Source organism: Plasmodium cynomolgi, chromosome 8, assembly GCF_000321355.1.
Source record: "Plasmodium cynomolgi strain B DNA, chromosome 8, whole genome shotgun sequence".
Lineage (NCBI taxonomy): Eukaryota > Apicomplexa > Aconoidasida > Haemosporida > Plasmodiidae > Plasmodium > Plasmodium cynomolgi.
In genome coordinates this window covers 1,380,069-1,396,002 of record NC_020401.1, presented here as the reverse complement: position 1 = coordinate 1,396,002, position 15,934 = coordinate 1,380,069, and the positions used below count along the sequence as shown (strand labels likewise).

At 47.6% G+C, this 15,934-nt stretch overlaps 5 protein-coding genes across 5 annotated transcripts; 3 read left to right on the top strand and 2 right to left on the bottom strand.

Annotated features, from left to right (window-relative positions):
- Positions 1 to 1,435: 1,435 nt before the first annotated feature.
- PCYB_083990 (60S Acidic ribosomal protein P2) lies at positions 1,436 to 1,771 on the top strand (the record flags this gene model as incomplete). The annotated part of the gene is made up of 1 exon (XM_004222137.1): positions 1,436 to 1,771. One exon carries the CDS (start codon positions 1,436 to 1,438, stop codon positions 1,769 to 1,771), a length of 336 nt encoding a protein of 111 aa, XP_004222185.1.
- A 1,153-nt stretch (positions 1,772 to 2,924) lies between these two features.
- Positions 2,925 to 4,454, bottom strand: PCYB_083980 (ribosomal protein; the record flags this gene model as incomplete). Its single annotated transcript, XM_004222136.1, has 1 exon — positions 2,925 to 4,454. One exon carries the CDS (start codon positions 4,452 to 4,454, stop codon positions 2,925 to 2,927), a length of 1,530 nt encoding a protein of 509 aa, XP_004222184.1.
- A 411-nt stretch (positions 4,455 to 4,865) lies between these two features.
- PCYB_083970 (rat BRAIN protein-like) lies at positions 4,866 to 7,011 on the top strand (the record flags this gene model as incomplete). Its single annotated transcript, XM_004222135.1, has 7 exons — positions 4,866 to 4,896; positions 5,247 to 5,374; positions 5,706 to 5,782; positions 5,897 to 5,986; positions 6,132 to 6,216; positions 6,386 to 6,459; positions 6,573 to 7,011. The coding sequence occupies 7 exons, from the start codon at positions 4,866 to 4,868 to the stop codon at positions 7,009 to 7,011; spliced, it is 924 nt and encodes a 307-aa protein (XP_004222183.1).
- A 202-nt stretch (positions 7,012 to 7,213) lies between these two features.
- Positions 7,214 to 12,062, bottom strand: PCYB_083960 (hypothetical protein; the record flags this gene model as incomplete). Its single annotated transcript, XM_004222134.1, has 3 exons — positions 7,214 to 11,334; positions 11,549 to 11,855; positions 12,039 to 12,062. The coding sequence occupies 3 exons, from the start codon at positions 12,060 to 12,062 to the stop codon at positions 7,214 to 7,216; spliced, it is 4,452 nt and encodes a 1,483-aa protein (XP_004222182.1).
- An 897-nt stretch (positions 12,063 to 12,959) lies between these two features.
- Positions 12,960 to 14,288, top strand: PCYB_083950 (hypothetical protein; the record flags this gene model as incomplete). Its single annotated transcript, XM_004222133.1, has 3 exons — positions 12,960 to 13,594; positions 13,737 to 13,981; positions 14,130 to 14,288. The coding sequence occupies exons 1-3, from the start codon at positions 13,405 to 13,407 to the stop codon at positions 14,286 to 14,288; spliced, it is 594 nt and encodes a 197-aa protein (XP_004222181.1). The 5' UTR covers positions 12,960 to 13,404.
- Between the last annotated feature and the right edge of the window lie 1,646 nt (positions 14,289 to 15,934).

Here is a 15,934-nt window from a genome sequence, read left to right as displayed (position 1 = left end):
CAATTTTTTGGAGGCATCCCCCTCAACTGCACTTTGAACACTGCGATTTGTAGCGAGTAGGAAAAAAAAAAAGTGGTACCCCACCTCTTTTTCTTCTTAATTTGTTTAAGCTTCCCTGCGATTGGTGGGCTCCCCTTTCTTGTTTGCAGTTCACCGCTGCGCAGAGGTTTGCCAACAATCTGTTCACAGGGGGGGAAAACCAAACTGGATCCGTTTTTTTTTTTTTATTTTTCTATTTTGCCATTTTATGGGAACATGGATGCATGCATACTATCCACGTATGTGAGTTGTGAGTATGCCGGGGTGATGTGCATTTTACGCATTTTACGCATTTTACGCTTTCTGCGGTTCTTGTGTATGCCGTAGGTACATGCCCTGGAGAGGGGAGCTACTTCGCCGTTCATCCGAGGGGGCAAAAGTAAAGAGTATCGAATAATCGAATAGTATCGAACGTAGCGCACAGTACCGAAGATCACCGAAGATTGACGAAGAGTTGTCAATTGGGGTGCGTACTGATTACGTGGCAGCTTCGGGCAGCTACTGAGCAGATTCATATGCGTATCGCATCGCATCGCTGCGCTGAGGAGGAGGAGGCGTTTCCCCCAGTTTTGCCAAAATAACCCTCTTGCGCCTTAGTACGCATTTCGTATGTCGGCTCTGCTATGCTCTGCTTCCCTTTTTTTTTTTTTTTTTTTACGCCACGTGCAAGCAAACGTCATCGCCCCTTTCGCAACTTAGCAAAAAAAAAAAAAAAAAAAAGCACTGCAATTTTTACCTAACAAAATTATTAAAGTGCCTTTTTTTGCTCATCGGAAGGTTTCCCCATCCAAGCATTTTTTTTTTTTTTTTTTTTTTTTTTTTTTTTCCTTTTTCCCCCACTTCAGCCAACAGCAATAGCTGCAGAGATATAGAGGAAACCAATCTGTGTTTTCGCCTGTGCCTCCCTGTTGCGCCATTTTTCGTCACACTGTTGCGCCATTTTTCGTCACACTGTTGCGCCATTTTTGCCTCCCCCCCTTGGGAAAAAAAAAACTCTACTGTAATTGTAAAAAGGTAAGCAGAGATAAAGTACGCCCGGCTCACGGGATACAAAAGCGTATGCCTGAATGCGTTTCGTGAGTGCGCGCGGATTGGCGTGAAACGGATTGGCGCGAAACGGATTGTCGTCAAACGGATTGCCGTCAAACGAATTGGCGCCAAGAGTGAAGTGGAGAAAAGTACGCCTGTTCCATTGTGATGGCCTTCCCCACGTGACTGCGCAAATGCGGCGAGGAGTGGGTCCCTCCCCCCGCATAAAGGGGGTGATCTCTGGGGCAGCCAGCGTCGTCTCCGTACGTCCGCCTCACTCCGATCGATCAATCATTTACCAGTGAGTACATTTCCCCCTTTCCCTTTTCACCTCCCCCCCCCCTGACGCAGCTGTGTTATTATAAAAATGGCTATGAAATACGTAGCGGCCTACCTTATGTGCGTTTTGGGAGGTAATGAAAACCCAACTGCAAAGGAAGTGAAGAAGGTCTTGGGTGCAGTCAACGCAGGAGTAGAGGATGATGTATTAACAAATTTGATGAACTCTTTAAATGGAAAATGTTATCATGAGTTAATTTCTGAAGGAATGAAAAAGTTACAAAATATTGGTGGAGGTGGAGGAGGAGCTGCTGCCGTGGCAACAGCTGATACGGCTGATGTGAAGGCAGAGGAGAAGAAGGAAGAAAAGAAAGAAGAGGAAGAAGAAGAGGAAGATGACTTAGGATTTTCGCTCTTTGGTTAAGCGTTCAGTGTGCCTGTGTGCGGCAGGAGTGGTGTACATATGTACGGAGGAGTGGTGTGTATATGTACTGAGGAGTGGTGTGCACACACGCGTCCCTCTCCTTGCTGACACCCCACAACGTGAATTGCCAACCGGAGTAACCCCCCCTCTTTAGCCGTTTCATGCGCGTGGATATATAGCTTAGCCTCTCGTTTTACTGCACAACATTTTATGGTGCCTCCCCATCGCGTTTCATTTTTATCGCCTTTTGCTCTGCACATTGCGCGTGTTCTTTCTTTTTTACCTGCTATGCTTCTTTCGACCCCTTCTATCTCTCCTTCTTTTTTTTCTTTTTTTTTTTTCCTACCATTTTTCACCTGCGAACGCTGTGGATATACAATCCTTTCATGCCTACTGCGCTGCACATTCTCAAATGCATGTGTGTGTCCACGTGCATGAATCGGAATTTTTTATCATCCGAAAGGACGACTCGAAAAAGAAAAGAAAAAAAAGAATTTTCAATCATATCATACTTTTAAAATGGGAGATAAACATGAAAAAGCGAACGGAATGGGCAAAGAGGACCATTCGGACAAACTCAAAAGGTAAAAAACTCCTCCTGGGGAAGAGAACAAGAACTGGTCAGCAACTCGCTCATGGAAGGGGTGCAAGTACCCGCTTCTTCTCGACCGTTGTTGCTTGGAGCGCGTGGCGGAGGAGTGCCCCCCACATCACTTCAGCTCCCCCGGCGCGCGAAACGAGTCGTTTTGCCGTTTTGCCGCTTTACCGTTTGCCGCTTTACCGTTTGCCGCTTTACCGTTTGCCGCTTTACCGTTTGCCGCTTTACCGTTTGCCGCTTTACCGTTTGCCGCTTTACCGTTTGCCGCTTTACCGTTTGCCGCTTTACCGTTTTGCCTTTTTTTTTTTCCTCCTCATTTTCGCCTTGCCGTTCATACTGCTTATGGCCGTGCGAATGAGGAATTTGACGCAGTGGACGGGCCCAATGAGTTGAAGTGGGGTTGAAGTGGGAAAGGCGTAGTGGTGCAATAGCGCAGTGGCGTAACAACGTTATGCGGTCTTGCGGTCGTGCTGTCGCACCGTCGCGCCGTCGCGACGTGGGAGCAAAACTACGGGCCAAGTCGCGCGCGTCGAGGCAGAAGCTGGCCCCAGCTAGTCAGGGCGCATTCAAAGTGGGGCCAACGGACGTGTCACGGCTGCTAACTGGCGCATGCCGCCTGAGCGAGTTCGCCAGCCTCACAATCGCATCGCACTCTCCTATGAAGGAATCGTTATCTACAATACATATCACGCTCTGCCGGGATTTTTTAATGCACTTCCCAAGCAAGTTCTTACTTAAGGCATAGACCAAGGGTATGCCCTTCTCTCGACACTTGCTAATGATTTTATTCACCTGGTCGTCGAACACCCCGTTTGTCATTGGTTCAATGTTCGGCGCTAGAAGAACCAACTTGGGGTCATCAATACAGACGTGTCTGTAGCTCTCCCGGAGACCCAAGTAGTACCTTTTCTTTTTTTTTTTCATTAAAAACAGTTTCTCCTGCGATTTGGAAATTTTCTCCAAAAGTGATTTAACCATACTGTTCAGCTCCTCCGTTATTACCTGATCGACGTACTCATTAATGTACGTTTTTTTTTGCACCCTCGTTGTTTGTATGTAATTCATAATTTTTTCGCTTCTTAGGATGCACTCTTTTATTTGTTCCCTGCTGGGGAGGTCCCCCCCATGGCGTTCTGGTTGAGTGGGGTCATTCAGCTTGTCCGTCTTGGAGTGTGCGCATTGAGGAGGGTCATTCAGCATGTCCGTCTTGGAGTGTGCCCGTTGAGGGGGGTCATTCAGCTTGTCCGTCTTGGAGTGTACATCAAGTGGGGGGGCCCTTACCGCTCCCTTCCGACTTGATTCGGCGGACCCACTTCTCAGCCCCCCCCCTCTTGGGAACTTCCCACCCCACAGGAGAAGGAACCTTTTCACGCAGGCGACTTCTTCACCTATTTGTGATGCACCACCGGTTGCTCCAGTTGGGGCTTCTTCCAAATGGTGGTCCCCATCGGATGAGTCACGTCTCGTTCCTCCCTCCTCTTTCAGTTGGCCCCACCTACAGTTGGAAGAGTTGGTAGATCCCATAGCCCTCCACTTCGCTTTTCGAGCGATAAACTTTATGTATCCTTCTCTCCCATAACTTGCCGCTCCCCCCATTTGGGGAAGTATCCTTTTGGGTTCACTCTTAGAATCACCATTTTGAATTACCCCCAGTAAGTCATTGTAGACACTCTGCTTTGCTTCCTTCTCTAGCAGGATAAGTCTCTTCCGTTTGGTTTTTTTTTTTTGTCGAAATTTCTTGGGTAAAAAATATACGTTTCCTTTTTCCCGTTCTGTCTGAATCATGTTATTCATCTTACGGAGCATTTTTTTCTTTTTTTCAAATTCATTTTTTTTTTTTTGGCTAATAATCATATTAATTTGCTTTCTTTTTTTGTATTCTTTCCTTTTTTTTTTATCACTCGTGAAGGTGATTTTTACAACTCTGTCTCCGATCTGTGCGTACCTCTGTTTGGTGATGTTGTCTCTTTGTTTCATTTGCGTTACCATTTTTTTGTGTGCTACTTTTTTCGGGGGGGGATCCATCCGTTCCTCAGGCGGGTTGCTTCTCCCCAAGTGGGGAATCCTCTCCCTGTGAGGGTTCATCTAGACTGCGGGTCATTTCCCCTTTGCGCTTTTCTTTCCTTGGGGGGTGTCGGCTCCTGCCAATTCGCGCGTCAGTTCGGCGTCACTTCAAGTCGCCTCTAATGCGTTGACTTCCCCGCGCGGTTACCCCGGTTGTATTTTCTTCGTGCCAGTACACGTTCCCTTTTTTGCGCTTCCGCAGGGGGGTGATCATCAGGAGGCTTTGCCTTCACCTCGGCAGGGGCAGCAAAAAGGAACTGCCCTTTTTTAACGCGGCGTCGCCGTACACCGCGTGGTAGTGCGGAAAAAGGACCATTTGGGGAGCGACGGAATTTTTTTTTTTTTTTTTTCACCAACTTGACTGCCTGCACAGAGTTGCCTTTACTGCGCGTAGGAGTATATCCCCCCGGTGGGCGAAAAAAAAAAAAAAAAATGAAGCCCCCATTTGGATGCGCTACGCATTGTGCGGTAGAGTTTTCCCTCCGCTTCATGACATCATCTCGCCCCCTTTAAAGGATGAACCCTGGAAGTTACTTCCCCGCGGCGCCGCCGCCCCCTCCTCCCCGGCCATTCCAGGGCATCAATAGTTTATGTAAATAATAAGAATGAGAATACGCGAAAAGGGTTGGGCTTCTCTGCCATGTACCAAAGCGAGAGTTGCGTCTGCTCTGCGATTACCCCCATTAGGAGCTCACCGGAAAAACTTGTTTCGCCTTCCCTGTGTTATACTCCGCGTGTCCTACTCAGCTCCTCCAGGAGATACCCACTTCTTCTCATCTTTTTTTTTTTCCCAATTCCCTTCCCCCCCCCCAGACACGAGTGCGAGGACTAAATTCTTTTTAATCAAAAGCTCGTCAGACAAAAATATCTCCATTTCGCTAAACTTTAACATTTGGGCCACCACTCCAAAAAATGAACAAAAATTTGTTTCCGCGTTTATGGTGAGTTGCGCGTGGCACAGAAGCGGACGAATGACCCACCTGGGGGGGAAGTGCACCGGAACGGCTAGTGGATTCCAAGGCGACTGCGGGACTCCCCCCCCCGTCATCGTTACGAATGGAGAAAACGTCGTTAAAATGGCTCATCTGTTTTGCCCTCCTGTTTGCCCTCCTGTTTGCCCTCCTGTTTGCCCTCCTGTTTGCCCTCCTGTTTGCCCTCCTGTTTGCCCTCCTATTTGCCCTCCTGTTTGCCCTCCTGCTTGCCCTCCTGTTTGCCCTCCTGCTTGCCCTCCTGTTTGCCCATTCTTTTCCCCTTTTTATCCCCTTCCACCAGGATAACGACTACGTCATACTGATCTTCTCCGTCAATGGGAGCTCCAAGTTTTGCGGCTACGCCGTCATGCAGTCGATGTAATGTTTCCGCGAGGAGACCGACCGGACGAACTCACCCGCGGAGGACATGCACACCCGTATGAGCACTCGTACACACTTGCTTCCACCCCTCCCCCTTTTATCATCCCCCAGGCCGGGCGAATCCCAAAACAGCAATGTCTACTTCTACTATGATGACAAAATATTTCGAGGGCGGAACTTTGACATTCAGTGGATTCGAGTGTAAGGCGGGGGCGACAACCCCTCCCACTCACAAACCATCATCCAGAAATAGCTAGCTCTCCGAGACATGCTTCAAAATAAACCACCACACCAAAGAGCATCGCTCTGCTTATTGTGCGACTTCTCCTTCTCTCTCCCCTCGCAGCGTCGACGTGTCCTTTCAAGAAGTGTCTCACTTAAAAAACAGCTTGAACGAAAATAAGCCAATCAAAGTTGGACGTGATGGACAGGTGAGTTAAGTGGGCCTGGAAAAGTATGAACAGGCAAGGTGAACTAGCGAAAAAAAAAAAAAAAAAAAAAAAATTGCACACAGGTCAGATGGAAATGCAGTCAATATCCTGATAGTAACACTACACACAGAGGTGCCTTTTTTTTTTCTTCTTTTTGTCCCCCCTACAGGAAATTGAACGAATGGCCGGCATAAAACTGTGCGAGGTGTTCGAAGCGAAATACCTGAGCATGGCTTCTTCCGCGTAAAACTAAAAAATCCGTTACGCGCTCGAGGGGAGCCCCCCACCCCTCATTGTGACACGCGTCAGCTCGCCTCTATATCTGCCTCTCTGCACGATTACCCCCATTTTGTTAGGGACCAAGCTGCGCAAGAGGAGATACAATCGAACCAGGCGAACCAGGCAAACCAGGCGAACCAGGCAAACCAGGCGAACCAGGCGAACCAAGCAAACCGGGCGAACCAAGCAAACCAGGCAAACCGGGCGAACCAGTCTAAACAGACTAGTAGCACAACGTACGAGACAAGCACGAACCTCCTAGCGAGCAGCCCGCGCGGGGCGGAGAAAAGGGACTGCGTGAAACTCTTCCCCCTGGGTAACACCTTAAACATAAACTACAGCACCTTCAAAAGGATCTATGCCGAGTCGCAGTTCAACTTGGTCAACATATACAACCCCGCACTGCACGTCTTCCCGATCGATCTCACCAACATGAGTTACGACGAGTACATCGACTTATATGAGGCGACGCAGCAGGTGTGGCAGCGGAAGATGCTGCAGTTGCGGTATGGCTGATAAGCAGCTGGGCTATTAGGCGGTTTGGCTATTAAGCGGTTTGGCTGTCAATCGGTTTGGCGGTTAAGCAGCTGGGCGGTTTACTTGAACCGCCTGCAGGGGCCGCCTATCCGCGCGAACGTACATCTGTGTATATACAAACGCGTCCCTTTACGCCTTCCCCCCCATCGCAAGTGACCCCCCTTTTTTTTTTTGTACCTTGCTACACTGCCCACCCTTTAACCGCCACACCGACTGGCTCACCACCACCCTCACTCTGACGCACCAACCAGTGGTAGCACCCCTCGTGTACCTGAACCACCTTCGAATCCATGTGGCTAAACAGGTTATCCTGCAAACAACGTATAAAGGTATCACAAAAAGGAGACTTCTCTCCATCCAGGAGAAACAGATTCATGGAAGGTACATAAAGGTCGAATGTGAAGGGACTGTCTACCAGCTGCACTTCCTCCTCAAAGGGGATCTTCTGATCTTGTAGATATTTTACGATTTTGTGTGTCCATATGTTATCACCATAACGGGAGCACTGGGTACTCCTACTCCTTTGTCTCTCTTTCCTCATTTGGTCAATCGATCGTGTATACAACAGAGTGATCTGTCTGTACTTGGAGCAAAGCAGGTCGAATGAAAACAGCCCTTGAACTCTAATCATATAAATAAGTTGCACTAGTAAGAGACGCCAAAAAGGGGGCATGTCTACACCGTTCGCTAATTCGTTGTCAATTTGATTCAACACAGGGGCTACATCTTCCGGCAGAGTTTTCTTCATGGAAACGGTCAGAAGGAGGAGGTAGCTAACTTGGAAGGAGACGAAGTTAGAGTACCCACTAGAGTTGGAGTTAACATCACCACTCACTTGACAATACACGTCGAAGTTCACTCCACTATCCGTATGTACGCAACTGTTCCAAGACGCCTTAATGGTTTCCAGCAGGCTTCCTATTTGATCACAGGGTCCGTACTTATGGACCCCCCTGGAGAGTCTCAACAGGTCCTGCGCAGAGCATCCCGCCCTCCTTTGTAATACAAAATCTGCGTAGCATAGGTAGTCCGCTCGGGTGGGAAAAGGGTCCTCCAAAGCATCACTACATCTGCCCCTACTACTCATCATGTTAAGGTAAAAGAATTCATACCTCCTAACCACCTCTGCAGAATGGACTTCCATTTTTTGACTCTCTCCATTTGAGTTAAATAAGCTTTTAATTTTTGCAAACTCGTTAAAATGGATGGTGCTAGTCTGATGGTCGCTTCTTCCTCTCACTGATTCCCCCTTCGAGTAGGTACCTTCCGTGGGGTCCCTAGCCAGTGCGTACTTCACAACTGCGTCCTTTCCCTTCCGTTTGAGGTATTCGTTTAGGGATGACAGGAAGGTGCTTCTGAACAGGTCGATTATGTCCTCCTCCTGGAGGTGGAAAAATATTAGGTTGATCAGGCAGTCCACGTTGGGCCCTCCGCTCGCTTCTCCCGCGGCGTTTACGTTTTCCTCGTTTGGGGTTTCTCCCGCGGCGTTCACATCTCCCGCGGCGTTCACATCTCCCGCGTCGTTCACTTCTCCCGCGTTGTTCACTTCTCCCGCGTTGTTCACTTCTCCCGCGTTGTTCACTTCTCCCGCGTCTTTCACTTCTTTCACCTCTTTCACTTCTCCCCCTTCTCCCGCTTGCACGCGCAGGCCCCGCCGGATGGCCCAAATGACCTCCGCCCTGCAAATGCCCACGATCTGCCTTCTGCGCCTCTCGAACGCCTCTTCTGAGGAGAGGTACCCCGCCACCGCGTCATCCACAGAGTCCTCCCCCTCCCGGACGCACCTCTTGTCGCGGGCACTTATCTGACTGTACTTGAAGCTATTAAAAATTCGATAAAAAAAAAAATAGTGATATGTACAGAGGGGCCATGAGTTCTCCTCAAATAATCTCAAGAAAAAGTGTATAAAATGGGAACCCTTTAGTTCGAAGTAGAGGAAGCTGTCGATGAGGGTGAGTAGGAGCAAATCGCCGAAGCGCTTCACGGCGGCGTACTCCCCTGGGTGCTTCTGCGCGTAGGTTTGCAGCACTCGGGTTGGGATCCCGAACCTCTCCTCTGTGAAGGAGCGGAGAGCCAATTCGTCGTCAAATGGGGACTCCACCTCACAGGGACTATTGCCGATTCCTCCACTCTGATCACTCTCGCGTGTCCCCTTCTTCGCCGCACCCCCCAAGCTGCTTCCTACATCGCCAAATCTGCTTCCTTCACCTCCCAAGCTGCTTCCTACACCGCCAAATCTTTTTGCTGTCGCCCTCTCCCCGTCGTCGCCAACACAGTTATTAACGCAGTCGAAAATGTTCAGGCGGCTGTCCCCGCTCCTCATCGCTGAGAAAAACTTGGCCACAAAAAGGGAGAACAGTTTAGCTAGCTGCTTGTTCATCATGAGGATGCTGTTCAGATCGAAGTACTTGTCGTAGCGGAGCTTCCCTCCCAGGTGCATCTTCTCGACCACGGTTCGGTACAGCAGGTACTCGCAAATGGGGTGGTAATCACAAATGGGGTGGTACTCACTGCCTCGGTTGGTGCAGCTGTACGTTCTACCTCCGCTAACTCCTCCGCCGCTAGCCCCGCCACGCTTTATGTAGTCCAGGCGGGGGGCGCTCAGGTGGAAGAGGCCGTCCAGCCTGTCTGCCCCGCGAGTTGGCCCAATTTCGTCCTCGTTACGCTTGTCCGTTGCACACATGGGTGCAAAGAAGGAAAGCATTTTTTTCCTCACTTCGTCGTAGGCAAGAGTGGGCCCCCCACAAGGTGGGGAAATCCCATCATGCAAAGTCCCCCCCCAAGAGTCCCTTCTCCTCAACTGCCCATTATTCATCCCATTCTTGTGAAAATTATATTGCCTCAGTGTGTGTAAAACCATGACGATATCGCTAAACGATCCATTCACTCCAATTTTGACAAAAATATTTTTTATAAGTACATCGAAACCATTAATGAGAAACTTATCTTCCTTTAGGAAGTAAAACAATTTAGCCAAAATTTTTTTCAATATTTTCACATTAAAACAGTTCAAATTTTGCCTGTACATGTTCAGAATATATTTCTGCACAAAAGGACACTGACAAAAAATATCCGTATAGTAGGTCATCTTATCCGCAATGAGAAAATTATCTAATAACTTTATTTGAAAAATAGAGTAATTTTTAAAAAATATTTGGACGATATTGTTGACAGATGGATGCTCTTCTATTTGCAATAATTTCACCTGTTTGAGGTATGTAAAAAATTGTTCCTCGTTTAGGATCTTGATTTTGTTTTTCATTTTGTTCAACATGAAGTGCATAAAGCTGTCCCTAAATATGCTACTTAGGAAATTATTCCAAAGGGAGTCTGCTTCCAGTGGTTCCTTGTGAAGCAACACCTTCTTCATGACTTCGTTCGTGCAGGCTGTGTATATGTCTCTGTACAGGAGCAGGTCTCTCTCCGTCACTTGGGGAGATTCCCCCACTTGGGCGCTGTCCACCAGACATGTGTCATGAAGATGGGGGTCATGCAGAGGAGGGCCACGCAGGGGAGGGTCGCCCCTTTCCCAGGTGGGCCCCTCATCGCGATCCTCCCGGCCATGGAACGTCTTTCCTCCTTCTCCCAAGAGGGGGTCACTCCTACGTAAAGACCTGCTTTCGGATTGGCTCCGCTGAGCAGGTGGGGACCCAAAAGTACGATCCCTTCTCCCCTGATTTATTACAATATCTTCAAAGCCACTAAACACGTAGTGGTCCTTCTCATTTTTATTTATCCTAAGAAGGTTGCCGAGGAAGATATCAAATTCGTTCTGTACTTTCTTCTGCACCTCCTTTTTGCGATCACATGGGGAGTGACTACGAATGGTATGTGTGGTCTCCTCGTGGGAGATCTCCGCTTGTTTAAGTGATACCCTACCGGACCGATCTGCCCTATGCCGGATAACGCCGCGCAAATAGAGCCTTTTCAAATAAAGATTCACGTATCGAATGAGAAGCATCATTTGTTCCACGTTCATGCGGTGCTTCTTGTTTTCGATACACCTGTGCATTTTACTGAAGGAGTGGTTCATTTGGACATAAAACAAGTGGAAGTAGAGGAGGTATTTCAAATTGTTGAGGGGGTCCCTCTTAGTATTGCAGATATACTTGTCACATAGGAGAATCACCTCTTTGTAATTTTGCTCGGTCTTTCTTAGGTGGTACAGGACGTATAACATTTTTATCACATCGCCCATGTCTTCGTTCACTTTTGCATCGCACTCGAGGTACTTTTCCGTTTCGCACTTGGCTAGCTTGCGCTTCACTTGGTCCAGCAGTCGGTTTGCCTCATCGTCCAGACCTGCGCAGTGGAAGCGGAGTGGAAGCAGTGTGGAAGCAAAATCGAAGCAGTGTAGAAGCAAAATCGAAGCAGTGTAGAAGCAAAATCGAAGCAGTGTAGAAGCAAAATCGAAGCAGTGTAGAAGCTGCGTGAAAGCTGCGTGAAAAGAGAGCGGGATCACCTCGCCGCAACTGCAACTGCGGCTGGCAACCCGGGGGAGGGAAGGCTCACTTACCGATGTAGTAAAGGAACACAATTTGCCTGCACAGTAAATACGGATAGACGAGCGAGTTCCTATTTATAATACTTTTTAACTTGGCGAAGCATCTCTCCTGTTTGAGCTCTGTTAAGAAGTGCTCCCACACCTCCCTCTCATTAAACCTAGACGGAATGGTATGGTAAATATTACTGAGTAACCCCAGGTATCTGTTTTTCCTGTTCGGGTCAGTGGTACTCTCATGGTAGTTGCTGATGTAGCTTTTTACTTTTTTCAGCTTGCTCTCCGACGACTTGGCCACTAGGGAGTGCACCCCTCTTGTAACCTGCAAAGAAAAGCGGTGGGTGCAATAGTGTGGTTGGTGGGCAGGGAGAGATCAGACGACCGCTAGGTGCACTGCTAGGAGCGCTGGTGAGTTCACTGATAGGCGGACCGGCGCGTTTGAAGACTAATTGGCGACGCTCTCCTGACGCCGAAGCGAAGAGCCACCCGGCCGATCTGTCCGAACCTTAATCCGCATTACTCCCTTCATGGTGGGAAGTCACCTCCGCGGCTGCAATTCTACTTAAGCTGGTCCTGGAGCGGTTAGGAGGGTCCACCTAAAACGGTTAGGCCAGTCCACCTAAAACGGTTAGGCCAGTCCACCTAAAACGGTTAGGAGGGTCCACCTAAAACGGTTAGGCGAGTCCTCCTAAAACGGCTAGGCCAGTCCACCTAAAACGGTTAGGCCCCTCCACCTAAAACGACTTGCTTCTCACTCCCTCTGTGTTACATTCCTGTCCACCGCCACATGGCCACCTCCCCCAGGAGCCGAACTTCCCTTCACATTGATAAATGGCTCAGCTCCCCTTGCTGTATCTTCCTCTTTATATTGCTTCTCCCACGGGGGAAGGGGGGGGTATCCAACTTGCCAAGAAAGATAACCCCTTTAGGATTTGGTGCTTTTATTTGGTAAGCCACTGATGTGTTTGTATTGTATGCAAAGGTGCTGGGGTTGCAGGTACAGCCCCTTCCGCAAAAAAAAGGGAAAAGAAAAAAAAAGGAAAAAAGGAAAAGAAAAAAGAAAAGAAAATGAACAATCAATCAAACAAATAAACAATCAAACAAAAAAACAAACAAACAAATAAACAATCTAACAAATAAACAATCTAACAAATAAACAACCTAACAAATAAACCATCTAACAAAGAAACAAATAAATGAATGGATGACACAGATGGGGGCGGGAACGGACGATTCAGGCGCTACCCATAGGACGTACCTACGCGCAAGGATCTCGGGCCAAATATGGCGCTCCAAACGCGGCGGCTAATTTTGCCTTCCCTTGCCCGGTTCAGCCCACCGACTGAGTTTAACCAAGCGCGGAACTGATGACCAGCCAGGGCACCCTTTTTCCCTTTTTCCCCTTTTTTTTCCCTTTCCAAAAAGTGCAACAGCGAGTATGTTCTCACTCAAGTGAATAAACAGATACATAAGTAGATTAACCGATTGGTTGATTTTTTTTTTTTTTTTTTTCAACAGCCGCCGCCCCTCCGCGTTGCGAACTTTCCTCCGATTATGCTCCCTTTATATGTTCATACCAACGGGGAAGTGTCCCCTTCGCTACCCCCCCCCTCCTCATGCACACCCTGCGACACGCTAATATAGGAAGAAGAAGCAGAAGCAGAGGAAGAAAAAAGGACCTACCTCGTGGGGGAAGAAATGCAAAAGGGACATGGGAGAGGAGGAAAAATGCGTATGCCACTCAGCTAACAAGTGGCAGGAAAGTAACCACACACAGAGAGAAAGGTATTTACTAGGATGGAAGAGACGCAGCACAACCGCATGGTAGAATCAGAGAGCAGCATGATAGAACCCCAAGAGGAGGAACAACAATGCGGGTTTTCACCACTCTAGTCCTGCTTTTTTGTCTACTAAGACTCAGCATAACGACGGAGGCATACCTTAGCAACCGCGCGGTCAAGGTGAATTCCGCCCTGTACGCAGTGAGGAAGAAGAAGAAAAAAAAAATCACGAAGATGATTCACATTACTGTGAGCGCCGACAATGAAATAGGAACAAAAGGTTCGCGCTCACCCATAGAATAGATATGTGTGCGCGGTGGGTGTAAGGACTGCTTGCTAACTCTCCTTTTCTACCTCTGCCCCCGCGTGTTAACTTTTCTATCTCTGCCCCCGCGTGTCAACTTTTCTATCACCCCCCGCAGGAGAAATAAAAAAGGTGAAGCTCTCTCACGCCTTCAACTATATCATACCGCAGAAACTGGGTTACAGAAGCACCATCGATGAGCTGGTCGAAAAGGAGAAGACTGAAAACACGCTCAAGTACATTGACGAAATTAAAAGGAGTTTTCTATGGACGTACAAAAAGAAGCTTGACGGATTTAACGTTCCCTTCCAGTTTGCTGAGGGGCAAAAGGTCCTCGTCACCCAAGACGATATCCTGCACTATGTAAGGCGTGTGAGTGTACCTATGCACACAAGGGACATGTTTACATGTGTAGTTCTTCATTTTGTGAGTGTTGTTTGGTCCTCACCGCTGTCTTCACGCCGTCCTTACCGCCTCCCACACCGCTGTCTTCACGCCTCCCTCACCGCAGCTCCTAACCCGGGGGTTAATCCGCGAAAACGACGACGTGTACGATAAGATAAAAAGCAAAAAGGTGAAGCTCGACGACGTTGGAAGCTACCCGATGAAGTACACCTTTATGAACAGCCTCCACATCGACCTCACTGTACACGTGATGAAGGTCAAGTGAGCAAACGGTCCTTCCTACTAGGCGAACACATCCAGGAGTGCACAACAAGCTGCACCAAATCGAAGTAAAAGCGTACATGTTGAAGCATTTCAGCCCACGGGAGTTTTACCATTTACGTGAGCTTCTTCACTTTCGCCAAGCGGGTGGATACCTCAAACAGCGAAACGCAACGCAACAAGGCTTTTCTGCATACCCATCACACACGCGTGAGTGTGCCTCAAAAAAGGGAAAATTGCCCCAACAGAAAGGATCATTCAACCATACTGTTACACATTTACGGTGTAACATACGGACAAGGAACAATTTCCCGCACACACATTTGGGTCTTGTAGCACTTCCTTTTTTTTTGGAAAACAGAGGCAGCTATGTTTTCCCCCCAATAGGAATTGCCGTCTAACGGAAGTATCACTAGCACCAGGGAGGAGAACCCCCATTTTGCTTGTGTTCACTTTGTTAAGGCATGGACGACGCGCTCACACAAGTCGGGCCTTTATCAACACAAAGTGGCAATTCCTTTTGCTTAACTTAGTGAACAAACGCAATTTGGATTGGCCCACGGTGGAGCTTACTTAAAAGGTGAAGTAACATAGTCCACAGTTTGTATTCCCCCGAAATGCTGCTCAGTGGAACGCTTTACCACGTCGATGGGTTGCCGTGCGATTGTGCTAAAACGCCTGAACGGGTCATAATTTGCCGAGCCATATGATACAATTTGGCATAATTTGGTACTATTTTGCCCAATTTGGCATAATTTGGTACTATTTTGCCTAATTTGGCATAATTTTTTTTTTTTTTTTTTTTTTTAACTATACATGTATGCACCAACAGCTAGCTAGCTAACTAGCTAGCTTTTTTTGTAGATTATTTCCCCCCCTTTCGAGCTACTTCCCCTATGGTATGCAACGTTTTTCAGTTGTTCACCTGAACTTTTTTTTAAAACAAATGGGTCAGGTGAAAACTGCGCGTCTTTTCCCCCACGTTGCTTCCACACAACGGTTGGTAACATTTTTTCGTAAATTTCGTAAGAGACGTATGATTTTTAAATGATTAAAAAATTTGCTCGTTTGCATTTAAGCCAAATTGTCCGTTTTGCCAAAAGAAACCATTTTTTTTCTTTTTTTCCCACCAATCTGAGATTAACTTTATGCTCTTTTTCGTTTTTTAATTTTTTATTTTTCTCTACAGATATTGTTCTTTACTTTTTTTTTTTCCTTCACAAGTCTTTGAAAAGTCAAAGGGGTGCAATGCACGAGTCATTTGTATCTCCCGACAAAGTACACACAAAGGGGGGCTCATTTTTGTGGGCGCTCCTTTTTTTTTTTTTTGTCGTTCCTCTGACAGATCATTAATTTTTTTCATCTTTTTTTTACAAAAATGGGCATCTCTCTAAGTGGTGCTATTATTTTTTGAGTAATTTGTGTGCACCTGAGTGTATCCTTGGCGGTGTCTTTTTGCCCGTTCTGGCTTAAGTTCTCTTTTTTTATAGCGCCCTTATTTGGATTAGCAGCGGCAGCATAGTGTAAGCAGCAGTAGTAGTAGCAGCAGTAGTAGTAGTAGCAGCAGTAGTAGTAGTAGCAGCAGCAGTAGCAGTAGTAGTAGTAGTAGCAGCAGCAGTAGCAGTAGTAGTGGCAGGCGCTTTAAATTTT